General features: G+C 50.2%; 1 protein-coding gene across 1 annotated transcript; it reads right to left on the bottom strand.

Annotated features, from left to right (window-relative positions):
- Positions 1-3293: 3293 nt before the first annotated feature.
- Positions 3294-27618, bottom strand: si:ch211-175m2.5 (uncharacterized protein LOC568697 homolog). The gene is made up of 4 exons (XM_038792913.1): positions 27434-27618; positions 19246-19345; positions 4101-4231; positions 3294-4000 (listed from the first exon to the last, which is right to left on the bottom strand). The coding sequence occupies exons 1-4, from the start codon at positions 27452-27454 to the stop codon at positions 3725-3727; spliced, it is 528 nt and encodes a 175-aa protein (XP_038648841.1). The 5' UTR covers positions 27455-27618; the 3' UTR covers positions 3294-3724.
- Positions 27619-27828: the final 210 nt, after the last annotated feature.

Raw genomic sequence — 27828 nt, forward strand, 5'->3', positions numbered from 1 at the left:
AAATGGTTTCCCGAGGAGTGCCCAAGCTTTCAGAAACAACAGTTCAGTAATGAGTAAATGGTTATCACAGACATAACGGGACTGACGAACATTTGTAGTTTCCATGTAAAGCGCAGGTAAGACAAACATTTAGCCACTAAATTGCTCTTTGTACAATCACAATCTTTCTCCCCCTGCATTATATCCACTAATATAAATTCCTGAAGGAAAGTTCTGCATAAATACTTCCTAATTGTCAATGATAATCAATACTCACTCAATTTCCAATCCTGGGCTCTTTACCATAGACTATGAAAACAGACAATCCCACAAGTCCAACAGGAATAGGCGGCTACCGGGTATATTCACTTTAAAATCTCTCACTTGAAATGATCAGCTTCCTCCAATGCTGCACCCTTCCTTTGTTTTTTAAATTTAGAGTACCAATTCTTTTTTTTCCCCCAATTGTTATTTTCGAAACCATCCCTTCAAACAAGATTTTAGTCACCTGATAGCTCTCCAACCATTCATTCTGTCTCCCCCACTAGCCCCAACCTTTATAACACTGTAGTATAAATAAAATTTTGCTTGTTTGTTTAAATTTGTATTTCATATTGCGTGAAATTATTTGTAAATAATTAAAGGTCATCTCTGGCGTTGCATCATTGCCAATGATTCATTTCTACTGCCCATGTCTTAAGTCTTCAAGTGGGAGCACAGTCTAATTCGAGGAAGACATTGTTGACTGCAGTGGGGGCATTGTCAGCTGTTATTCGCCGACTCAGGGGCTACCACCACATCTGCTTCCTGCAATAGCCTTGGAAAGCGCACCCTACCCAACCCCACATCTCCACCCTTTCCCCATAACCCAGTAACCCAACACTAAGGGCAATTTTGGACACTAAGGGCAATTTAGCATGGCCAATCCACCTAACCTGCACATCTTTGGACTGTGGGAGGAAACCGGAGCACCCGGTGGAAACCCACACAGACACGGGGAGAACGTGCAGACTCCGCACAGACATGACCCCAAGCGGGAATCGAACCTGGGACCCTGGAGCCGTGAAGCAATTGTGCTAACCAGTGTGCTACCATGCTGCCCAAATGAAAGATGAGTCAGCCACAGAAACCCAGGGAAACCAGGTGCTAATGGCCACAGAAACCAAGGGGAAAGAGTACTAATGGCAGTCCCCAGAGAGAACAAAAGATGTGAAAGGTCAAACAGCAGGGAAACTAACATCAGAGGATGAACTGTAGATGTGGAGGTAGGGGAAGGGGAAGCAAAGAGGAGAAAGGTGAAGGAAAGGTAGATAAGATTGGGGGGGGGATTAAATGTATATTAAGAAAGAAAGAAATGGTAAAAGACAGTTAAAATGAAATGAAAAGAAATAGGTCGAGGTGGGGTAGAGCTGATCATCTGAAGTTGTTGAATTTGATGTTGAGACTGGAAGGCTGTAGCGTGCCTAACCGGAAGATGAGATGTTGTTCCTCCAGTTTGCGTTGAGCTTCACTGGAACATTTCAGCAGGCCAAGGACAGACATGTGGGCATGGGAGCAGGGTCTTTTGTTAAAATGGCAAGCAACAGAAAGGTCAGGATCCTGAATGCGCACAGACCGAAGATGCGTCGCAAACGATCACCCAGTCTGCGTTTGGTCTCTCCGATATAGAGGAGACCACATTGGGAGCAGCAAATGCAGTAGACCAAATTGGAAGAGATGCAAGTGAAACGCTGCTTAACCTGGAATTAGTGTTTTGGGCCTGGGATGTTAAGCATGGGAGGTAAAGGGGCAGATATATAGAGGAAAGTTGTTGAACTAACCAAAGGTATTTTTCGTCCCTTTGTTCGCAGAAAGGATACAAGATAAAAGGTCTGAAACATGATTTGAATGAGTTATGGTCAATTTACAACAGGTTGGTTTTGTATTTCATGGGTCATAAAGTTCCTTTAATCCACACATTAGGTAAGCAGTTAGATTAAATTGGTTAAAAGTTGCAAGGAATTTTAATTTTAAATGAGAATTAAATTGGTGTGCAACCTGCAGTTATTCTCGTGATTGCATAGGATTTTTAGGATTTCATTCAAATTCACTTCCTCCATATTTAAATGGAATTTATCAAAATTGCGATATAGAAACAGCCATTCTGGCTAAAAACAGTGCCAGTTGTCAAGGGAGTTATCTGCTCTAATCCAATTTTCCTGTCCTTTCTGACTGCTTTTTAATTCACTTTTTAATTCCTATTTAAATGTTAGTCTCCGCCGCAATGACCAAAATATTCTCACTCTTGGAAAAATGTCCCGACGTCCCCAGTTGCAGGTTTACAATATCCCCTCTGCCATGTGCTACTGATTCACCAACCATTGAAAGCATCATGTCCGTCTTACCCTCAAAATTCTTCATAATTTGGAAAATCTCTTTTAGCTCATGCCATGATTGTTTGTGAAAAGGGTTTCAATCTTTCAAGCCTTTTCTCATAACTACAACCTCTTATTCGTGGCACCATTCTAGTGAACTTTTACTGTACAATTTCTGTGGCTCTAATCCCCTTCCTACAACGGAGGTGCCGAGAACTATAATTTTCTCATTTCAGCATCATTGTAGGGAATTACTGAAAACTGTTGTTCAAACATAACTGGCTCTCTCTTCAGCTAGCTAGCTAAGCAATTAGTACAGGAAATGTGAAATTCTATTAATTAAGATTACTGTACATTCTTAAAGCACAATTAAAATCGTATGTCTATCACAATTTTTTGAACGCCTCCAACATCTTCCTTTATTATCCTTTAATAGGATGAGGGTCTTGTTGGCTGGAACAGCATTTGTTAACCATCCCTAATTGCCCCTGAACAAAATGACTGGCTAGATCATTTCAGAGGCTGTAAAGAGTCAAATTTATAATTTAAGAATCAATTTTAAACCAATACTCCAGCAGGTTGAATCTGCACATTAATTCCATGTACATTAAACCAATACTCCAGCAGGTTGAATCTGCACATTAATTCCATGTACATTAAACCAATACTCCAGCAGGTTGAATCTGCACATTAATTCCATGTACATTAAACTAATACTCCAGCAGGTTGAATCTGCACATTAATTCCATGTACATTAAACTAATACTCCAGCAGGTTGAATCTGCACATTAATTCCATGTACATTAAACTAATACTCCAGCAGGTTGAATCTGCACATTAATTCCATGTACATTAAACTAATACTCCAGCAGGTTGAATCTGCACATTAATTCCATGTACATTAAACTAATACTCCAGCAGGTTGAATCTGCACATTAATTCCATGTACATTAATAGATAAATAAAAGGAACAGCAAATTGTTGATTTATTTCAACACTGGAAGCAGTTGAATATAGTTCCATCACACCAGTAACTGTGTGCTGGGACGACAAAGGGTGCCAGGTATGTCTATATAATGTACACACCTGTTTACTTGTATATAAAACTGTACAAAATCATTGGGTGTGCAATCCCATCCATTACAGTTGCTTCCTTTACTGTTTTTAGGATAAATCCTCAGTTACAAATTTCTTACTTCTTAATTTTAAATATTGGTAGTTTGAATTCTGCTTTGTATGGAAATCATTCTCTTATTTTTGATTCCAGTTTAATTTTGCTTTTAACAAACGAGTAGTCAGGGATCCAGAGCCATCACTTCAAACTTAAATAATGCTACTTTCCAAATAAACAGCATGTTGAATCAGAAACAGAACGTGGAAATCAGATTATCTTAACCCTCACTCTTATCCTTCTCCCTGGGCAATCTTCCCAATGTATAGAATTCTTCATTCGGACGTAAATCGTTGAGGTGAGCCAGACGGTTGGACATTGCGAAGAAAGCGGTTATCGTGGCAATGTCCCAGGCATCGTCACGATCAAACCCATGCACTTCCAGTTTTTTTAGATGATCGTCACTGATGTTTGCTGCATTGCTCACAGCCAGAGCAAAATCCAACATGGCATGTTGCCGATCATCCAGGTCAGCCAACTGACTGTTCACTACCACCTAAAGAGAACAGACAGAATGGATGTGAAATCACCAAACAGACCAATGACAGGTAATTGCAAAGCTCTGCTTTTGCACAGACAATTTCATTCTTACTCACCTGATCTGCTAGAACTGGATTTTTGGAATATATCCGGTGCAGGGCACTATGTGCAATGACGCAGTAGGGACAGTGATTATTAGCACTCGTGGCCACAATGATAAGTTCTCTATCTGCTTTGCTGAGGTTACCTGCCGATAAATGTGAGGGGTCAGGTCACAGAAAGAGAAAAGTCCACTCATTAAAAAGATTTGAACATTTCAATAGCTTGCTCCAAAACAATCACTTCCTGGTTATAATCACAATGGCAGCCACCCTGAGTCATGGTTGTAAGATTATCAAGATGAGGAACTAAATATACAAGTTTATTAAATCCACAGGAAACTTTATTTTTCTTCTTTATTCATTCATGGGATGTGGGCGTTGCTGGCTGGACCAGCATTTATTGCCCATCCCTGGGGTCATCCAAGAGTCAACCACATTGCTGTGGGTCTGGAGTCACATGTAGGCCAAACCAGGTAAGGACGGCAGAGTTCCTTCCCTAAAGGACATTAGTGAACCTGATGGGTTTTTACGCCAATTGACAATGGTTTCATGGTCATTATTAGAGTTTCAATTCCAGATTTTTATTGAATTCAAATTTCACCATCTGCCGTGGCAGGATTTGAACCCAGGTCCCAGAACATGACTCTGGGTCACTAATCCAGCGACAATAAGACTACACCACTGCCTCCCCTTAAACTGGTAGCGGAGGGGTAATCTTAGTTGTTAAGGATGGAATCATTTAAATTATGAGAATATGCAATAAAATTAAGGCGGCAACAGAGACTTTGAGGTAAAATTTAGAAACACAAAATGTCTTAACACTTCATGGGAGGTGTATACATATAGATCCCCAAATAATAAAGGTAAAGTCATCACAGTCCCAGATGACCATAGGCTGTTTCCCCTTTGACAGGGAGAGCTGACTGGTGGCGATTTAACCCGAGGGTCACCACACCTCAGGCAAGGTTGAGACAGCAGAGCCTTCATGAATAACGTTGGGACAATAACTTTAAGAAAATTAATCATTCACAGAATGTGGGCGTGACAAGCTAGGCCACCATTTATTGGTCATCCATAATTTTCCTCAAGGTAGTGGTAGTGAGCCACCTTCTTGAACTGCTGCAATCCACGGGGTGTAGGTACACCCACAGTGCTGTTGGGGAGTTTCCGGATTTTGACCCAGAGACAGTGAAGTTGTTATAAATGCAGATGTTAAACAAGCATGTAGCAAAAGCAGAGTGAATTTAATGGGGCATTTTAAATCATATAAATTGGGATATGCAGACTAGCACATGCCAGAAAGGAAGCAATTTCCTCGAGTGCGTTCAGGAAGGTTTTTTTGCCAAAAAAGGTCTTAGAACCAAGAAGACGACATTCAATTTTATAATGAGCAAAGAGCTAGATTTAGCCAACAGCCTAAATGTGCTAGAACAAGGTATCTAATAGAAATTATATTAGCAAGAAAAAGCAACAGACCGCGGGTTGGGAACAGTTTAAAATTCAGCAATGGCGGACCAAGGGATTGATTTTTTTAAAAAAATAATTTTTATTGAAAAATGTTGTATTTATATAACAACAAACCGCAATAAAATACCAACAATAACAATAATGATAACAGTAATAAATATTCGCCCATCCTTAATAAACAACAAAACATATTAACAACAACATAAGTTAACACAATATTAAGTTAAATAACCATAGGGAAAGAAAAAAAAAAATAGAAACAGTAAAGAACACCCTCCATTCCCCCCCCCCACTCCTCCCCGGGTTGCTGCTGCTATTGACCAAGATACCTATCTTTGAGCCAGAAAGTCCAGAAAAGGCTGCCACCGTTTATAGAACCCTTGTACTGATCCTCTCAGGGCAAATTTGACCCTCTCCAATTTTATAAATCCCGCCATGTCACTGATCCAGGTCTCCACACTTGGGGGCCTCGCATCTTTCCACTGCATCAAGATCCTCCGCCGGGTTACTAGGGACGCAAAGGCCAGAACACCGGCCTCTTTCGCCTCCTGCACTCCCAGCTCCGCCCCAACTCCAAAAATCGCGAGTCCCCAACCTGGTTTGACCCTGGATCCAACCACCCTCGACACCGTCCCCGCCACCCCCTTCCAGAATTCTTCCAGTGCCGGGCATGCCCAGAACATATGGGCATGATTCGCTGGACTCCCCGAACACCTAGTGCACCTGTCCTCACGCCCAAAGAACCTACTCATCCGAGTCACAGACATATGGGCCCGGTGCAGCACCTTGAATTGGATGAGACTAAGCCTCGCACAGGAAGAGGAAGAGTTGAATCTCTCCAAGGCACCCGCCCAAGTCCCATCCTCTATCTGCTCCCCTAGTTCCCCCTCCATTTAGCCTTCAGCTCCTCCACTGACGACTCCTCCACCTCCTGCATTACCGTATAAATGGCCGACACCTTCCCCTCTCTGACCCACACCCCCGAAAGCACTCTGTCCATCGCCCCCCGCGAGGGCAGCAAAGGAAATTCCTCCACCTGTCGCCTAGCAAACGCCTTTACCTGCAAGTATCTGAACATGTTCCCTTGGGGGAGCCCAAATTTATCTGCCAGTTCCCCCAGGCCCGCAAACCTCCCGCCAATAAACAGGTCCCTCAATTTACTGATGCCCACCCTTTGCCACCCCCTAAATCCCCCATCAGTGTTCCCCGGGATGAACCGATGATTTCCACCTAATGGAGCCTCCATCGAGCCCCTTGTTTCCCCCCTATGCTGTCTCCACTGTCCCCAGATTCTTAGGGTCGCCGCCACCACCGGGCTCGTGGTATACCTCTTAGGGGAGAGCGGCAACGGCGCCGTTACCAGGGCACCTAGGCTCGTACCTCTACAAGACGCCATCTCCATTCTTTTCCACGCCCCCCCCCCCTTCCATCACCCATTTACGCACCATTGACACATTGGCCGCCCAATAGTACCCAAAAGGTTGGGCAGCGCCAGCCCGCCTCTATCCCTCCCTCGCTCCAGGAAAACCCTCTTCACTCTCGGAGTCCCATGTGCCCACACGATGCTCAAAATACTGCTAGTCACCCTCCTAAAGGCCCTGGGGATGAAGATGGGCAGGCACTGAAAGAGGAACAAGAACCTCGGAAGCACCGTCATTTTGACGGACTGCACCCTCCCCGCCAACGACAATGGCAGCATGTCCCACCTCTTGAACTCCTCCTCCATCCGATCCACAAGCCTGGTGAAATTATGCTTGTGAAGAGTCCCCCAGTCCCTGGCCACCTGCGCTCCCAGGTACCTAAAACTCTCCCCTGCCCTCCTAAGCGGGAGCCTACCAATTCCCTCCTCCTGGTCCCCAGGGTGCACCACAAACACCTCACTCTTGCCTAGATTTAGTTTATAGCCTGAAAAGGTCCCAAACTCAGCTAGCAGCTCCATCACCCCCGGCATCCCTCCCACCGGGTCCGCCACATACAGTAGGTCATCGGCATACAACGACACCCTATGTTCTTTCCCACCCCGCACCAAACTCCTCCACCTCCCTGAATCCCTCAACGCCATCGCCAACGGCTCGATTGCCAATGCAAACAACAAGGGGGACAGGGGGCAACCCTGCCTGGTTCCTCGGTAAAGCCGGAAGTACTCCGACCTCCTCCCATTCGTGGCCACACATGCCATCGGGGTCTCATATAGCAGCCTCACCCATCTAATAAACCCTTCACCAAATCCAAACCTCCCCAACAACTCCCATAAGTACCCCTACTCCACTCTATCGAAGGCCTTCTCCGCATCCAGCGCCACCACTATCTCAGCCTCCCCCTCAATCGCCGGCATCATGATGACATTCAACAACCTCCGCACATTCGTGTTCAGCTACCTTCCCTTAACAAAACCTGACTGGTCCTCGTGTACAGCCCCTGGCACACAGTCCTCTATCCTGGTGGCCAGGATCTTTGCCAGCACCTTGGCATCCACATTAAGGAGAGATATGGGCCTGTATGAACCACACTGCTGGGGGTCCTTGTCCCTCTTTAAGATGAAAGAAATCAGCTCCCGCGACATCGTCGGGGGCAAAGTCCCCCCTTCCCACGCCTCATTAAGTGTCCGCACCAGCAAGGGGCCCACTAGGTCCACAAACTTTTTATAAAACTCCACCGGGAACCCATCCGGCCCCGGTGCCTTCCCTGACTGCATCTGCCCGATCCCCTTAACCAGCTCCTCCAGCTCAATCGGCGCCCCCAACCCCTCCACCTGCTCCTTTGGGAAAGATAGCCCGTCGAGAAACCTCTCCATTCCCCTCCTATCCACCGTTGGCTCCGACCGGTACAGTTCCCCGTAAAAGTCCTTGAAGACCTCATTCACCTCTACCCCCTTCTGCACCACATTCCCACTCTTATCTCTCACTCCAGCAATTTCCCGAGCCGCATCCCGCTTGCGGAGCTGATGAGCCAGCATCCTACTCGCCTATACACCATGTTCATACACGGCCCCTTGTGCCTTCCTCCACTGTGCCTCCGCCTTTCTAGTGGTCAGCAAATCAAATTTAGCCTGTAGGCTGCGCCTCTCCCCCAACAATCCCCCCTCTGGTGCCTCCGCGTACCTCCTATCTACCTCCAGCATCTTCCCCACCAGTCTATCCCTCTCACTCCTCTCCCTGTGTGCCCGGATGGATATCAGCTCCCCACGAATCACTGCCTTCAAGGCTTCCCAGACCATCCCCACCCGGACCACCCCCGTATCATTCACCTCGAGGTACCCCTCAATACTTGCCCAGACCCTCCTGCACACCACCTCCTCCGCCAACAACCCCACATCCAACCGCCACAACGGGCGCTGGTCCCGCACCTCCCCCATCTCCAACTCCATCCAATGCGGAGCGTGGTCGGAGATTGCAATGGCCGAATATTCGGCCTCCTCCACTCTCAGAATCAGTCCCCTACTCACCACGAAGAAGTCTATCCGAGAATAAACCCTATGTACATGGGAGAAGAGTACTCCCGTGCCCTCGGCCTCACAAACCTCCATGGGTCCACCCCTCCCATCTGGTCCATAAACCCTCTCAGTACCTTGGCCGCCACCGGCCTCCTACCCGTCCTTGAACTGGACCGATCCAGTGAAGGATCCAACACCGTATTGAAGTCCCCCCCCATTATCAGACCTCCCACCTCCAGATCCGGGACCCGTCCCAACATATGCCTCATAAAGCCCGCATCATCCCAATTTGGGGCATACACAATAACAAGTACAGTAGTCCCCCTTTATAACGCGGGTGTTGGGGTCCAAGACAGCCACCCGCGTTGCAACCGAGCCGCGGATATCCATGATGGGGGTTTTAAATTTATTTTAAAATCTATGCATGCGCTTCCCATTGTGAGTCTACGGGGGGGCAGGGGGAGAGGTCAGACCCCCGTAGACTCACAATGGGAAGCGCTAGCATAGATTTTTAAATAAATTTAAAACCCCCATCGTGGATCCAATTAAAATTTCAGCGGCCGGCTCACTTTGATCCGGAGAAGGAAGCTGCTCTCACTGAAATCAGCCGGCCGCTGAAATTGACACTGCCCGCTGCTCTCTCCCTCCAATCCAACTTTTAAGTTTTAATGTTTCTGATTGGAGGGAGAGAGCAGCCGGCAGTGTCAATTTCTTTTTTTTTCCTCCGGCTTGCCCCCTCTCCCCCCACATCCTCCAACTAGACCCTTCTCCCCCCACACCCTCCGACTCGCCCCCTCTCCCCCCCAACACCCTCCGGCTCGCCCCCTCTCCCCCCACACCCTCCGGCTCGCCCCCTCTCCCCCCACACCCTCCGGCTCGCCCCCCTCTCCCCCCACACCCTCCGGCTCGCCCCCTCTCCCCCCACATCCTCCGGCTCGCCCCCTCCCCACACCCTCCGGCTCGCCCCCTCTCCCCCCACATCCTCCAACTAGACCCCTCCCCCCCACACCCTCCGGCTCGCCCCCTCTCCCCCCACACCCTCCGGCTCGCCCCCTCTCCCCCCACACCCTCCGGCTCGCCCCCTCTCCCCCCCACATCCTCCGGCTCGCCCCCTCTCCCTCCCAACACCCTCTGGCTCGCCCCCTCTCCCCCCACACCCTCCGGCTCGCCCCCTCTCCCCCCAACACCCTCCGGCTCGCCCCCTCTCCCCCACACCCTCCGGCTCGCCCCCTCTCCCCCCACATCCTCCAACTAGACCCCTCTCCCCCCACACCCTCCGGCTCGCCCCCTCTCCCTCCCAACACCCTCTGGCTCGCCCCCTCTCCCCCCACACCCTCCGGCTCGCCCCCTCTCCCCCCAACACCCTCCGGCTCGCCCCCTCTCCCCCACACCCTCCGGCTCGCCCCCTCTCCCCCCCAATCCTCCAACTAGACCCCCCCCCCCCCCCACACCCTCCGGCTCGCCCCCTCTCCCCCCCAACACCCTCCGGCTCGCCGCCTCTCCCCCCACACCCTCCGGCTCGCCCCCTCTCCCCCCCACACCCTCCGGCTCGCCCCCTCCCCCCCCACACCATCCGGCTCGCCCCCTCCCCCCCCCTCCTCCCCCGTCCCCCAACACCCGCAGGGCCCCCCTCTCTCCCCCAACACCCGCAGGGCCCCCCTCTCTCCCCCAACACCCGCAGGGCCCCCCTCTCTCCCCCAACACCCGCAGGGCCCTCCTCTCTCCCCCAACACCCGCAGGGCCCTCCTCTCTCCCCCAACACCCGCAGGTCCATCCTCTCTCCCCCACACCCACAGGGGGGTCTCCCCCACACCCACAGGGGGGTCTCCCCCACACCCCTCCCCCCCCAACACCCGCCCCCCCCCCTCTCCCCCCCCAACACCCGCAGGGCCCCCCTCTCTCCCGCAACACCCGCAGGGCCCCCCTCTCTCCCGCAACACCCGCAGGGCCCCCATCTCTCCCGCAACACCCGCAGGGCCCCCATCTCTCCCGCAACACCCCCAGGGGGGTCCCCCCCACACCCCCAGGGGGGTCTCCCCCACACCCCCAGGGGGGTCTCCCCCACACCCGCCCCCCCTCCTTTCCCCCCCACCCGCCCCCCCTCCTTTCCCCCCCAACACCCGCCCCCTTCCTCTCCCCCCCCAACACCCGCAGGGCCCCCCTCTCTCCCCCAACACCCGCAGGGCCCCCCTCTCTCCCCCAACACCCGCAGGGCCCCCCTCTCTCCCCCAACACCCGCAGGGCCCTCCTCTCTCCCCCAACACCCGCAGGGCCCTCCTCTCTCCCCCAACACCCGCAGGGCCCTCCTCTCTCCCCCAACACCCGCAGGGCCCTCCTCTCTCCCCCAACACCCGCAGGTCCACCTGGTCTCCCCCACACCCCCAGGGGGGTCTCCCCCACACCCCCAGGGGGGTCTCCCCCACACCCCCAGGGGGGTCTCCCCCACACCCCCAGGGGGGTCTCCCCCACACCCCCAGGGGGGTCTCCCCTACACCCGCCCCCCTCCTCTCCCCCCCAACACCCGCCCCCCCTCTTCTCCCCCCCCACACCCGCCCCCCCTCTTCTCCCCCCCCAACACCCGCCCCCCTCTTCTCCCCCCCAACACCCGCCCCCCTCTTCTCCCCCCCAACACCCGCCCCCCCTCTTCTCCCCCCCAACACCCGCCCCCCCTCTTCTCCCCCCCCAACACCCGCCCCCCCTCTTCTCCCCCCCCAACACCCGCCCCCCCTCTTCTCCCCCCCCAACACCCCCCTCTTCTCCCCCCCAACACCCGCCCCCCTCTTCTCCCCCCCAACACCCGCCCCCCCTCTTCTCCCCCCCAACACCCGCCCCCCCTCTTCTCCCCCCCAACACCCGCCCCCCCCTCTTCTCCCCCCCAACACCCGCCCCCCCCTCTTCTCCCCCCCAACACCCGCCCCCCCTTCTCCCCCCCCAACACCCGCCCCCCCTCTTCTCTCCCCCAACACCCGCCCCCCCTCTTCTCCCCCCCAACACCCGCCCCCCCCTCTTCTCCCCCCAACACCCGCCCCCCCTCTTCTCCCCCCCAACACCCGCCCCCCCCTCTTCTCCCCCCCCAACACCCGCCCCCCCTCTTCTCCCCCTCCCCCCCCCAACACCCGCCCCCCCCTCTTCTCCCCCCCCCACACCCGCCCCCCCCCCCTCTTCTCCCCCCCAACACCCGCCCCCCCTCGGCAGTGTCAATTTCAGCGGCCGGCTGATTGTTTCAGTGAGAGAGAGCAGCTTCCCTCTCCGGATCAAAGTGAGCCGGCCGCTGAAATTGACACTGCCGGCTGCTCTCTCCCTCCAATCCAACTTTTAAGTTTTAATGTTTCTGATTGGAGGGAGAGAGCAGCCGGCAGTGTCAATTTCAGCGGCTGGCTCACTTTGATCCGGAGAGGGAAGCTGCTCTCTCACTGAAATAATCAGCCGGCCGCTGAAATTGACACAACTGACAGTTGGGGTCCATAAGCCCCCCCGCGGTATATCGCGAACCGCGGTATTGCGGAGCGCGGTATAACGGGGGACTACTGTACCACCTTCTCTCCTTGTAGCCTGCCCCTAACCATAACATACCTACCCCCCTTATCCGCCACCACCTCCGATGCCTCAAACGACACATTTTTCCCCACCAGAATCGCCACTCCCCGGTTCTTCACATCCAACCCAGAGTGGAAAACCTGCCCCACCCATCCCTTCCTCAGACGGACCTGGTCCGCCACCTTCAGGTGGGTCTCCTGAAACATTGCCACATCTGCCTTTAGCTCCCTCAGATGAGCAAGTACCCTCGACCGCTTCACCGGCCCATTCAATCCTCTCGCATTCCAGGTGACCAACCGAATCAGAGGGCGTCCCGCCCCCCCCTCCCCCGTCGGCTAGCCATAGCCCGTAGACTGCCCGCCCCAGGCCAGCACCCCCCGCCCGACCCAGTCCCCACGGCGACAACACCTCACCTCTGTCCCCCCGGCCCACACCAGCTCCTTCCTGACCCTGCCAGCAGCAACCCGGTATTCCCCTTTCCCCCCTCCCTCCCTCCCCCAGGCTAGGAACCCTCCTAGCCGCGAACCGTCCTCCATTGTACTTCCGTGGGTCAGCTAACTTCTGCTGACCCCGGAAACTCCCGCCAAAAACCCGACCCCTCCCGGAGTGGGATCATCCCCATCCTGTCACTCCTCAAGGCACCGCTCCAGCGCGGGGACGAACCAGTTAAGCCCCCCCCCCCCCCCCCCCCCCCCCCCCCGTCATCATCTCCACCCACCAGCCCCGCAACGCGGGAAACCAGAGGAAAGCCCGCGCTTTTGCACTGCCTCACCACACCCTTCTGACGCAGCTCCCAAATACCAGCCCCACTCCATACCCACAACCCTATACTGAATACAACAAACCCCCCAACCCCCCCCCCCCCCGCAAAATACAAAACTCAAACAATGCCCCCCAACAAAAAACAGAACAACACCCCAATAAATAACCATATCAAAATTACAAAAGTACAGAAAAAACACAGCAACAGCAGAAACCAGCAATAAAGCATTACAACCGACCCTGCAACCCCCAACCCCTAGTTCGAGTCCAGCTTCTCCGTCCGCAAGAAGGCCCACGCCTCCTCCGGGGAATCAAAATAATAATGCCGCTCCAAATAAGTTACCCACAAGCGCGCAGGCTGCAACATTCCAAACTTTATTTTCTTCTTATAGAGCACCTCCTTCGTCCGATTAAACCCGGACCGCCGCTTAGCCACCTCCGCACTCCAATCCTGGTAGATCCGTACTACCCCATTCTCCCAATTGCTGCTCCTGGCCCAGCGCAGCACACACTCCCGATCACTGAACCGGTGGAACCTCACCAGCACCGCACGCGGGGGTTCATTCTCCTTAGGCCTCCTGGCCAGTACTCTGTGGGCTCCCTCCAGCTCCAGGGCAGATGGAAAGATCCTGCCCCCACTAGCGAATTCAGTATCGTGGCCACGTAGGTTGTCAGATCTGTCCCCTCCAGCCCCTCAGATTCTTCCGCCTCATGCGGTGATCAAGCTCCTCGAAGCGGTCTTGCCATTTCTTGTGGAGTGCCTCGTGCCCCTCCACCTTACTCACGAGGACCACGGCCTCCTCCTCTCGTTCAGTGGCCTGCGCCTGCAACGCCTGGATGGCAGCACCATGGGTCGTCTGAATCTCCAAAAGCTTTTTAATCGTTTCCTGCAGAGAGCTCAGCACCTCAGCCTTAAAATCTGCAAAACAGCGCAGGAGTGCAGCTTGCTGCTCCTGGGCCCACTGCTTCCACTCCTCTGGTGCTCCGCCGGCCGCCATCTTGGAATCCTCCCCCCGTTTGTTCTGGGGAGCTGCCGCCGATTTTTCCCCCTTTCCACTCCGAGTTCGAGTCATGAAATGTGGAGAAAGTTGATCACCACACCTTCTCCCACCGGGAGACGTCGAAAAAAATTCCGTTTTGGGGTCTAAAAAGAGCCGAAAAGTCCGTTTGAATCGGGAGCTCCCAAATGTGCGGCTTCCTACGTCATCGCCGCCACCGGAAGTCGGGGGGAATACAATTTGAAAGTAAACTAGCAGGGAACATAAAAACTGACTGTTAAAGTTTCTATTGGTATGTTAATTGAAAAAGATTAATAAAAACTAATGTAGGTCCCTTACAGTCGGAAACGGGGGAATTCATAACAGGGAACAAAGAAATGGCTGAGGAACTAAATTCATACTTTGCTTCTGTCTTTACAAAGAAAGACATGAATAATGGACCGGAAGTTCTGAGAAGCACAAGTTTTAGTGAGGAGCTGAAGGAATTTAGTATTAGTCAAGAAATTATTTTGGGGAAATTAATGGGATTGAAGATGGATAAATCTCCAGGGCCAGATAACCTTCATCCCAGAGAACTTAAGGAAGTGGCCCTAGAAATAGTAGATCCATCGGTGGTCATTTTCCAAAATTCTTTGGACTCTGGAATGGTTCCTGGAGGTTGGAGGGTAGCAAATGTAATCCTGCTATTCAAAAAGGGAGGTAGAGAGAAAACAGGGAACTATAGACCAGTGAGACTAACGTTGGTAGTCGGGAAGTTACTGGAGTCCATTATCAAGGATTTCATATCACAACATTTGGAAAGCAGTGGTGTAATCAGACAAAGTCAGCATGGATTTACTTTCTTTTATATAAATTTAGAGTAACCAAATCTTTTTTCCCAATCACGGGGCAATTTAGCGTGGCCAATCTTCCACCCTGCACATCTTTTTGGGTTGTGGGGGTGAGATCCACGCAGACACAGGGCGTAAGTGCAAACTCCACATGGACAGTGACGCAGGTCCGGGAACGAACCCTGATCCTCGGTGCCGTGAGGCAGCAGTGCCGACCACTGCACCGCCTTGCTGCCTTTCAGCATGGATTTATGAAAGGAAAACCATGCTTGACAAATCTACCAGAGTTCTTTGAAGATGTAACTCGTCGAGTTGACCAGGAAGAACTGGTGGATGTGGTTTATTTAGACTTTCAGAAGGCTTTCAACAAGGTCTCACATAGCAGATCAATATGTAAAGTTAAAGCGCATGGGATTACAGGTAGTGTCTTGAGATGGAGAGAAAGCTGGTTAGCAGACAGGAAGCAAAACGTTGGAATAAATGGGTCTTTTTCTGATTGGCAGGCAGTGACTAGTGGGGTACCGCAGGGATCTGTGCTGGGCCCCAACTGTTCACATTTTATATTAATGATTTGGACGAGGGAACCAAATGCATTATCTCCAAATTTGCATATGATACATAGTTGGATGGGAGGGTGAGCTGTGAGGAGGATGCAGAGATGCTTCAGCGGGATTTGGACAGGCTTAGTGAGTGGCCACATGCATGGCAGATGCAGTATAACATGGGTAAATGTGAGGTTATCCACTTCAGTAGCAAAAATAGGAAAGCAGATTATTTGAATGGGTGTAAATTGAGAGAGGCGGATACTCAGAGAGACCTTGGTGTCCTCGTGCATCAGTCGCTGAAAGTAAGCGCGCAGGTACAGCCGGCAGTAAAGAAGGGAAATGGTATGTTAGCCTTTATAGCGAGAGGATTTGAGTATAGGAATAGAGATGTTTTACTGCAATTGTACAGGGCATTGGTAAGGCCACACTTGGAGTATTGTGGGCAGTTTTGGTGTCCTTATCTGAGGAAGGATGTTCTTGCCATGGATGGAGTGCAGCGAAGGTTTACCAGGCTGATTCCTGGGATGGCGGGACTGACATATGAGGAGAGACTAAGTCGGTTAGGATTATATTCATTGCAGTTTAGAAGAGTGAGAGGGAATCTCATAGAAACTTATCAAATTCTAACAGGATTAGACAGGGTAGATTCAGAGAGAATGTTCCCGATAGTGGGGGAGTCCAGAACTAGGGATCATAGTTTGAGGATAAGGGGTAAACCTTTCAGGACTGAGGTGATGAGAAATTTCTTCACCCAGAGAGTGGTGAATCTGTGGAATTCACTACCACAAAAAGTAGTTGAGGCCAAAACATTGTATAACTTCAAGAAGGAATTAGATATGGCTCCTGGGGCTAAAGGGATCAAGGGACATGGGGGGGGCGGGATCAGGGGAACTCGATGATCAGAATGAATGGCATAGCAGCGTCAAAGGGCCGAATGACCTCCTCCTGATTCTATTTTATATGTTTCTATATGATTGAGTTGAACATAATGTTTGACAGGGAAAACCATGAAACATTTAAGATTCAAGATTTAGGACAGGCCGACTCCAATGCAATGAAACCAAGACTGAACGGAATAAATTTGGAAAATTTATTAATGGATCAAAGAATAAAACATCTGCGAGAGGAGCTTCCAGTGACGCTGATGTGCTGAGTGGATGCACATCAGGTGGCTCTCCTCCAGACCAGAGCCAAATAGGCACTTTTAGGCAAATTTTGCCCGAAAATCCGAAAGCAACTCAACCTCAACTGAGGAAAGGAATAGAATCAGAATGCCAGCAAACAGGAGCTCGTGGGTTGAAGGGACGGCAGACGTGGTGGAAAAGGCCACGAGCAGCGGGTGGACGGGCTGGCGGGCGAGGTGAGGGTGCCCCGGCCACCCAAGAGACAGGGAGGCCACCGAGCGAGCATCAGCCCCACCCCACCACCTGGAGGCAGATGGAAGGCAATCCTTCTAAAGGAACTGACCGCCATGAAGGAGACGATAAGGGTCGAAACCCAGGTGGCGATTTCAGAGGCGATGGCCACCATACAAAAAATTATTGACAGATTGGGGAAGAAGGTGAAAGCACAGGAAAAAAAATACACGAATTAGAGAAAGAATCGACAGACCAGAGCGGCAGGATCGTCACCCTGGAGACACCCTGGGGTGGCACAGTAACACAGTGGTTAGCACTGTGGCTTCATAGTGCTAAGGTCCCAGGTGTCTGTGTGGGATTCCTCCGGGTGCTCCCGTTTCCTCCCACAAGTCCCGAAAGACGTGCTGTTAGGTAATTTGGACATTCTGAATTCTCCCTGTGTACCCGAACAGGCGCCAGAATGTGGTGACTAGGGGATTTTCACAGTAACTTCATTGCAGTGTTAATGTAAGCCTACTTGTGACAATAAAGATTATTATTATTAGAAGTGAAAAGGTTGGTGGCAGCCCGAGTGAACTTAAAAGGGAAAGTCGAGGACCAAGAAAACCCGACGCTGAACATTCGGATTGTGGGCCTGCCAGAGGGTATGGAGGACAGGGACCCACAGGCAATGTCACTCACATTCTGGGTAATCTGGTCTGAGAGACCGCTTCCCCATCCCCCCAGAGATCGATAAGAGGGCACAGGTCGCTCTGGCCGAAACCCAAGGTGGAGGAACAACCGAGGCCGATCATCGCAAAGCTACATCGATACCAGGATCGTGAGAGGATCCGGAGGTGAGCGAGACAGACCAAGGCAAGTGCAAATACAGCACAGGAACAGTAAGAAGTCTTACAACATCAGGTTAAACTGACGGACCCATCGAGCCCCAGATTGGGGAAAAGGAAAGGCATAGAACATAGAACAGTACAGCACAGAACAGGCCCTTCGGCCCTCGATGTTGTGCCGAGCCATGATCACCCGACTCAAACCCACGTATCCACCCTATACCCGTAACCCAACAACCGCCCCATTAACCTTACTTTTTAGGATATTACGGGCAATTTAGCATGGCCAATCCACCTAACCCGCACATCTTTGGACTGTGGGAGGAAACCGGAGCACCCGGAGGAAACCCACACACACACGGGGAGGACGTGCAGACTCCGCACAGACAGTGACCCAGCCGGGAATTGAACCTGGGACCCTGGAGCTGTGAAGCATTTATGCTAACCACCATGCTACCGTGCTGCATGGCACGGGAGGTGGGAGCATTCATGGAGCAGATGGGGACGGTGGACCCACGGTGAGAGGGAATTCGCGTTCTTTTCGCCGGTACACAAAGTAAACACTCACATCGACTTCTTTGCAGTGGAGAAACCGGTGCTTTCAGAAATAATAAGGGTGGAATTCTCCGCGATAGTCATCTCCGACCACACTCCACATTACACGAATGTGAAGTTGGAGACGGGCTGAGCCCAAAGCCCCACATGGAGGTTGGACACGGACCTCTTGGCTGATAAGGTCTTCTGCCAGAAAATATCACAGGCCATAGGCGAGTGTATTACTAACAACCAGAATGAGGAAGTCTCACCTTCCACGCTCTGGGAGGTACTGAAGGCAGTGATTAAGGGAGAGATTTTAGCCTTCAAGGCGCTTCGGGACAAGGAAGAGAGGGCAGTCAGGCAACAGCGACTCCATTCTGGAGGTCGACAGAAAGTGCTCCGAGGTCGCGACTCCAGAGCTTCTGGCAGAGAGGAAAAAGCTGCAGATGGACTTTAACCAGCTATCCAGCAGGAAGGCAGTGCACCAACTCTGCCAGACATGGGGACCTTTTATTAACACAGAGAAGGCTGGCCGCCTACTGGCTCACCAGCTGAGACATTCTTAGAATAAAGCTTGTTTTTTTTTGATTAAAAGCGCCAAGACGTCTGTTGAATCACACCTGAAGTGAAGGCTCTTGTGCTCATCTTAGGCAAATTCAACATGAAGTTATAGTTCAGGTGGACTCCATAATATACTTTTAACCCCTGGCCCATAACACTAGACACTGGGAGAAAGTACACAGACAGTTAACAAGGCCAGAATCAAACCCATGTCCCTGGTGCTGCGAGACAGTAATGCTAACCCTGTGCCACCATGCCATCCTGTCTCAGATTGTGAACTCAAAAAGATCATTCTTTTGTCCTACCTGTTTCTTTGTTCATTAAGGCATTGTAGTAGGCAAAAAACGCCCTGAATTCCACAGGCCGATAGGAAAGCATTTTGAATATATTTGGTAAAAATCCACTCTGCAAAACAAAAGGAATACTGAATGTATTGCATGCTTCCCCATAATACACAGTGGGACAAAAAAGTTACATTACAATCATCTTAAAAACTTTACAAAAAACAAATCACTGTAAAAAGTGAAAGTTGGAAAGAGGAAACGTACGGGTTCAGTCGGCAGTTAGGAAGGCAAGTGCAATTTTAGCATTCATGTCAAGAGGGCTAGAATACAAGACTAGGGACGTACTTCTGAGGCTGTATAAGGCTCTGGTCAGACCCCATTTGGGATATTGTGAGAATTTTGGGCCCCGTATCGAAGGATCCAAGTGCTGGCCTTGGAAAGGGTCCAGAGGAGGTTCACAAGAATGATCCCTGGAATAAAGAACTTGTCATACGAGGAACGTTTGAGGATTCTGCGTTTGTACTCGTTGGAGTATAGAAGGATGAGAGGTGATCTTAATGAAATGTACAAGATACTGCAAGGCCTGGATAGAGTGGACGTGGAGAGGATGTTTCCACTTGTAGGAAAAATTAGAACCAGAGGACACCATCTCAGACTAAAGGGATGATCCTTTAAAAGAGAGATGAGGAGGAATTTCTTCATTCAGAGGGTGGTGAATGTGTGGAACTCTTTGCCACAGAAGGCTGTGGAGGCCAAATCACTGAGTGTCTTTAAGACAGAGATAGATTCTTGATTAATGAGGGGACCAGGGGTTATGGGGAGAAGGCAGGAGAATGGGGATGAAAAAAATATCAGTCAAGATTGAATGGCGGAGCAGACTTGATGGGCCGAGTTGCCTAATTCTGCTCCTATTTCTTATGGTCTTCCAGTAGGGCCCTTACCTCCTCCAGCGCATGTCGGCGCGGTTTCCGTCTCCAGTTTGTCCGATGTTCAAAGTCTGTCCAGTAGGGTGTACACACGTGCGTACACACACACACATGAAGGGGCAATTTATCATAGCCAATCCACCTAACCTGTGCATCTTTGGACTGTAGGAGAAACACGTAGACACGAGAAGAACGTGCAAACTCCACACAGACAGTGACCCAAGCCGTGGCACCCTTTGAGCTATCTGCATTTTTGAGTTTTTTGTGACTATCACAAGCTTTCTTTTTCTGTTTAACCTTCCCCTGTATTTTGAGACAACCATGGGGACATGGATTTGGCAGTAACATTCTTATTTTTGGAGGGGACATGCCTGCTTTGTACCCAACTGATCCTTTGTACCCATCTGATCCTCCCAACCCACCCTTAGCGCCAACACCTTCACATTCAATGGAGGAATGGGCCCGTACAACCCACACTCCACCGGATCCGTCTCCTTTTTTAAAGTAATAGTGAGATGGATGCCTACTGCATCGTCTCCGGCAATACTCCCCTAACCATTGCATCCTCAAACACTTCTACCATCAGCAATGCCAACGTATCCTTAAACTCATCCACCGCCTTATCCGCCTTAGTCTTCCCTATCGCTGCATCTTCCCTCTCGCTGCGTCTACTTCTTCCACTCCCATTGGTTCCTCCAGTCGCTTATATCCGATGCATCTTCCAGTGGCTCAGACTTATACAAGTCCCGAATAGTCTTTAAACGCTTTCTTCACCTGCTCCGGTGCCACTACCAACCCTGCCCATCCCATCTCTAATCTACACAATCTCCCTCGCAGCTTTCTGCTGACAGAACTGGCACGCCAGCGACCGACTGGCCTTCTCTCCAGACTCAGAGATGACCCCCCTCGCTCGTCTCAGCTGCTGGACCGCCCTCCCTGTGGATAGAAGATCAAACTTCACTTGCAACTCATTCCTCTTCACCAAAGTCCTGGGTCCTCCACATATCTCCCATCGACCTCCAGAATCTCCTCGATCAGCTGCTGCCACTATCCCCCTGCCACTTCCCCCTCCCTATCACCTTCACCTTGAAAGAAACAACCTCGCCCCTCACTAGAGTCTTCAACTGCTCCCAGACCACCGACTGCGAGACCTCCCCATTCCAGTTAAATCCCACATAATCCTCAATCACCTTCCCCCTTTTAGTGCAAAAACCCGGGTCTACCATCAAACCCACATCCAGCCTCCATGCCAGCCTCTGGCTGGACCCTACTCCAAGACTGCATCCACCCAGAGAGGAGCATCTTCCGATATCACGATCGCCGAATCCTCTGCCTTCTTTACCTCAGCTAGCAGCGCCTTCCCTACCACAAAAATGTTGATCCTTGAGTACACCTTATGCACCGGCAAAAAGAACGAATATTCCCTATCCCACAGATGTAAAAACCTCGGCAGACCCACCCCTCCCATCTCCTTCATAAACCCGGCCAGCATCTTCGGCCCATCCCTGAAGGGGCCCGCAGGCGTGGCCGGGACCCACGCGTCTCCCCCTTCTCAGAAACCCTCTTGAAACCACCACACCCAGTATCGTCCCCATTCCCCCATCATTCACAACTCCTCAGCCCATTGAAACCTGCCCATACCCTATAGGTTCCAGCGACTGTGGACCATCTGACCACCTCGCTCCCGTTCACTAGCCAACATTGCGTTTGCTAGAGTGGCAGCACCTACCAGAGCCCCCTCCCCCACATCGAAAAAACACACCAGCTCCAAAGCCCCCGCCCCACACCCCCCCTCAAAACTCCCAACACCCTGCAACACAAGCCCCCAAACCCAACATACTACAAATCCCAACTGTTCCCCCCCCCCCACCAAAACCAGCCCAGCCCAAACATCATTTACACAAAATAAACAGCCATAAAGGGAAAGAACATGAAGGAAAAACCCAGTCAAAAACCAAACCACACGTTGCGTTTATACAACGCTGCCTTAGCCCGATCATCTCCTCACCAGCTCACTGTACAGTGCCGATATATACGTATACCGTTAACACCCCACTCCATCTCCGCTTCTGCTTCACCCACCTCAGCACCTTCTCCTTTACCTTAAAATTGTGAAAGCATAACCGTCCTTGGCGGTTCATTCGTTTTTGGTTTTGTCCAGAGTGATTGGTGGGCCCTGTCCAATTTGTAATGGGAGGGGTCCTCCCCCTCCCCATCAACTTTGTAGCATCTCAGCAAAGTACTCTGTGGGTCTCCAGCCCTCCAGCCCCTCAGGCACATCCACCATCCTCACGTTCTGCCTTTGTGACTTTCTCCAGGATCTCTACGTTGGCTCTCAGCTGATCTCCGCCAACTTTGCAGCTCCTCACCCATCGAGGTGAACTGGTCGCTCTGCTGCGGCAATGCCTCCTCCACCCCTTCATCTTCTCTCCCAGCTCCTGCACCGCCAAAGTCTTCACCAACCCCTCTCTCATCGAGGCAAGGGTCTCAGCCACCCGCTCCTTAAGCGAGGTCATCATCTCTGTCCGATGCCTTTTGAAATGTTTTGAGAACAGCCGCTCAAACTCCCGGCCATCATTTCAGCCTCTTTTCCACTGTGATGGTCGTGGCCCCACCCAGCGAGCTCTCTCCTGCCAATCTCCTCACCATGTTTGATGACGGACTTCCCGCTCACTTCCTCCCTGTGTTCTTTTTTCCACTTTTGACATCCTTGAAATGCCTCAGACCTTCCAACAAATTCTCACATTAAGATTTTTCCAAGAAATCTGCGTGCAAAGAACCTAAAAAAGACAACTCTGGCACTAGCCGTGGACGACAGGTGAAATTGTGACACAAGCTAAGATGAAAAAGGAAGCATATATTATGGTCTAGGCGACTGAAGACAGATGAAGCTTTGGAAGAATATCGGGAAAGTAGGACAAATCTCAAACGCGCAATAAAGAGTGCTAAAAGGGGTCATGAAATATCTTTAGCAAACATGGTTAAGGAAAATCCCAAAGCCTTTTATTCATATATAAGGAGCAAGAGGGTAATTAGAGAAAGGGTTGGCCCACTCAAGGACAAAGGAGGAAAGTTATGCTTGGAGTCAGAGAAAATGGGTGAGATTCTTAACGAGTACTTTGCATCGGTATTCACCGAGGAGAGGGACACGATGGTTGAGGTTAGGGATAGATATTTGATTACTCTAGGTCAAGTCGGCATAAAAGGAGGGAGGATGTGTTGGGTATTCTAAAAGGCATGAAGGTGGACAAGTCCCCAGGTCCAGATGGGATCTATCCCAGGTTACTGAGGGAAGTGAGAGGGGAAATAGCTGGGGCCTTAACAGATATCTTTGCAGCATCATTGAACACGGGTGAGGTACCAGAGGACTGGAGAATTGCTAATGTTGTCCCTTTGTTTAAGAAGGGTAGCAGGGATAATCCAAGTAATTATAGACCTGTGAGCCTGACGTCAGTAGTAGGGAAGCTGATGGAGAAGATACTGAGGGATAGAATCTATTCCCATTTGAAAGAAAATGGGCTTATCAGTGACAGGCAACATGATTTTGTGCAGGGAAGGTCATGTCTTACCAACTTAATAGAATTCTTTGAGGAAGTGACAAAGTTAATTGATGAGGGAAGGACTGTAGATGTCATATACATGGGCTTCAGTAAGGCATTTGATAAGGTTCCCCATGGTAGGCTCATGGAGAAAGCGAAGTCTCATGAGGTCCAGGGTGTACTAGCTAGATGGATAAAGACCTGGCTGGGCAACAGAGACAGAGAGTAGTAGTGGAAGGGAGTTTCTCAAAATGGAGAACTGTGACCAGTGGTGTTCCACAGGGATCCGTGCTGGGACCACTGTTATTTGTGATATGCATAAATGATCTGGAGGAAGGTATAGGTGGTCTGATTAGCAAGTTTGCAGATGACACTAAGATTGGTGGAGTAGCAGATAATGATGGGGACTGTCAGAGAATACAGCAGAATATAGATAGATTGGAGAGTTGGGCAGAGAAATGGCAGATGGAGTTCAATCCGTGCAAATGCGAGGTGATGCATTTTGGAAGATCCAATTCAAGAGCGAACTATACGGTAAATGAAAAAGCCCTCGGGAAAATTGATGTACAGAGAGATTTGGGTGTTCAGGTCTATTGTATCCTGAAGGTGGCTGTGCAGGTCGATAGAGTGGTCAAGAAGGCATACGGCATGCTTCCCTTCATCTGAAGGGGTATTGAGTACAAGAGTTGGCAGGTCATGTTACAATTGTACAAGACTTTGGTTCGGCCACATTTGGAATACTGCGTGCAGTTCTGGTCGGATGTGGATGCTTTGGAGAGCGTGCAAAGGAGGTTCACCAGGATGTTGCCTGGTATGGAGGGTGCGAGCTATGAAGAGAGGTTGAGTAGATTAGGATTATTTTCATTAAAAAGACGGAGGTTGAGGGGGGACCTCATTGAGGTCTGCAAAATCATGAGAGGTATAGACAGGGTGGATAGCAAGAAGCTTTTTCCCCCAGAGTGGGGGACTCAATTGCTAGGGGTCACGAGTTCATGTTGAGAGGGGAAAAGTTTAAGGCAGATATGCGTGGAAAGTTCTTTACGCAGAGGGTGGTGGGTGCCTGGAACACATTGCCGGCGGAGGTGGTAGAGGCGGGCACGATAGCGTCATTTACGATGTATCTAGACAGATACAAGAATGGGCAGGGAGCAGAGAGATACAGATCCTTAGATAATAGGCAACAGTTTTAGATAGAGGATCTGGATCGGCGCAGGCTTGGAGGGCCGAAGGGCCTGTTCCTGTGCTGTAATTTTTCTTTGTTCTTGCCACCAAATATGCAACCTCCACTGATTCAAAGTTCCCTCCAGGTTGGCAATTTAAACAGTATTTTGAGACAAGCAAGGATCTGCAAGCTGGGTTCTGAAGGATATCTCTTTCACAAAGTGGTTTGGACGGCACAATAGCACAATGGTTAGCACTGTTGCTTCACAGCACCAGGGTCTCAGGTTTGATTCCCGGATTGGGGTACCGTCTGTGCGGAGGCTGCACGCTCTCCCCGTGTCTTTGTGGGTTTCCTGCGAGCGCTCCAGTTTCCTCCCACAAGTCCCGAAAGACATGTTGTTAGGTAATTTGGACATTCTGAATTCTCCCTCAGTGTACCCGAACAGGCGCCGGAATGTGGCGAATGCGGGCTTTTCACAGTAACTTCATTGCAGTGTTAATGTAAGCCGACTTGTGACAATAAAGATTATTATAATTGTCCAAGACATCTCTTTACAGCAAATATTCTGGAGTCTGCTAAAACGTGGACTGTGACCGGAGATATGTTTCTGTTTCAGTGGAGAGGATTGTTTCATTGTGTTGATTAAGAACAAAGAACAAAGAAAATTACAGCACAGGAACAGGCCCTTCGGCCCTCCCAGCCTGCGCCGATCCAGATCCTTTATCTAAACCTGTCTCCTATTTTCCAAGGTCTACTTCCCTCTGTTCCGCGCCCGTTCATATATCTGTCTAGATGCATCTTAAATGATGCTATCGTACCCGCCTCTACCACCTCCGCTGGCAAAGCATTCCAGGCACCCACCACCCTCTGCGTAAAAAACTTTCCACGCACATTTCCCTTGAACTTTCCCCCTCTCACCTTGAAATCGTGACCCCTTGTAATTGACACCCCAAATCTTGGAAAAAGCTTGTTGCTATCCACCCTGTCCATACCTCTCATAATTTTGTAGACCTCAATCAGGTCCCCCCTCAACCTCCGTCTTTCCAACAAAAACAATCCTAATCTACTCAACCTTTCTTCATAGCTAGCACCCTCCATACCAGGCAACATCCTGGCGAACCTCCTCTGCACCCTCCCTAAAACATCAACATCCTTCTGGTAATGTGGCGGCCAGAACTGCACACAGTATTCCAAATGTGGCCTAACCAAAGTCCTATACAACTGTAACATGACCTGCCGACTCTTGTACTCAATACCCCGTCCGATGAGGGAAGCATGCTGTATGCCTTCTTGACCACTATCGACCTGCGTTGCCACCTTCAGGGTACAATGGACCTGAACTCCCAGGTCTCTCTGTACATCAATTTTCCCCAGGACTCTTCCATTGACCATATAGTCCGCTCTTGAACTAGATCTTCCAAAATGCATCACCTTGCATTTGCCTGGATTGAACTCCATCTGCCATTTATCTGCCCAACTCTCCAATCTATCTATATTTTGCTGTATTCTCTGACAGTCCTCCTCGCTATCTGCAACTCCACCAATCTTAGTATAATCTGCAAACTTGCTGATCAGACCACCTATACCTTCCTCCAGGTCATTTATGTATATCACAAACAACAGTGGTCCGAGCACGGATCCCTGTCCAACACCACTAGTCACCCTTCTCCATTTTGAGACACTCCCTTCCACCACTACTCTCTGTCTCCTGTTACCCAGCCAGTTCTTTATCCATCTAGCTAGTACACCCTGAACCCCATATGACTTCACTTTTTCCATCAACCTGCCATGGGAAACTTTATCAAATGATTGGGAATTGAGAGCTATTTGTCTTTATAATGTTAAAGTTAGGAATACTGTGTTGGTAATAAAGCTTGTTTTAATTTACCTATTTCTTTGTGAAGTTACTCCTGGAGCAAGGTATCTTTTCCTCAATCTTACAAAATGGTAATGAAATATTGGGGTTTCTCTCCGGTATCCTAGCGATTGTTGGGGTCTGCTGCGGGATGGTAACAGAGACAGGGGCAAATGGACCAAATGGCCTCTTTCAATATTGGAACTTCCAGTAAGAATAATGGAGAACAGAACCCACAAGACGTTGTAACAATCACTTTGTGCAGACCCACTAATAAGTTCTTGGTATGTTTGCACTTACACCTTGTCAACTGAGATTTAAACTTTTAACTATAAAATTTGTCATAGGACAGTGGGTTAGCACTGCTGCCTCACAGCGCCGAGGTCCCAGGTTCGATCCCGGCTCTAGATCACTGTCCGTGTGGAGTCTACACATTCTCCCCATGTCTGCGTGGGTATCGTCTCCACAACCCAAAGATGTGCAGGGTAGGTGGATTGGCCACGCTAAATTGTCCCCAATTGGAAACAAATGAATTGGGTACTCTAAATTTATATTAAAAATAAATTTGTCATAATGCAACCTTCTCAGCAAAGTGCCAAAATAATCTATTTCAATAGTGTTGGGTGAATTAGATTACCAATAAGTTTAATCCAAAATAAAATTCAGATATTTTACACTGTATCAGTAAAGGACAGCACAACACTTTAGAAGTAAAAAAAAATCCTACCTTAGTTTCTACCTCCTCCATCAGTTCAACAATATCATATGGCAGATCCTTTTTATATGGGACAGGATATCGCCCAATAGGTTGCTCTGGTTTCCCAGACTTTGTGCTGAACTGCAATTTGCAAGCAGGTCTTATTCTTGCCCATCTTGATGTCAACACGAGAGACTAGGATGTGAACAGAGCTAATGTCACAATGAAATTTCTGTGCCCGGTACACTTTTAAAAGAAATGCTTAATTTACACACATTTGTGATATCAAATTGGGAATGCCAGACAACAGGAGCAGGAGCGGGCAATGCAGCTTCTCGATCTCACTCCACCATTCAATAAGATCATTACTGATCTCATCTCGGGCTCAACACCATCCTGCTGTTCTCCACAACCCTTCAACCCTC

The sequence above is a fragment of the Scyliorhinus canicula genome, chromosome 3, assembly GCF_902713615.1.
Source record: "Scyliorhinus canicula chromosome 3, sScyCan1.1, whole genome shotgun sequence".
NCBI lineage: Eukaryota > Metazoa > Chordata > Chondrichthyes > Carcharhiniformes > Scyliorhinidae > Scyliorhinus > Scyliorhinus canicula.

Bases quoted from the DNA above. Each gene is read 5' to 3' on its own strand.
- si:ch211-175m2.5 (XM_038792913.1), bottom strand. From the start codon at position 27,454: ATGGAGGAGGTAGAAACTAAG. The intron at 19,346-27,433 runs GTAGGATTTTTT...TTTGTTTTGCAG, and splicing joins TGGAGGAGGTAGAAACTAAG to AGTGGATTTTTACCAAATAT. The intron at 4,232-19,245 runs GTAGGACAAAAG...ATTTATCGGCAG, and splicing joins CTTAATGAACAAAGAAACAG to GTAACCTCAGCAAAGCAGAT.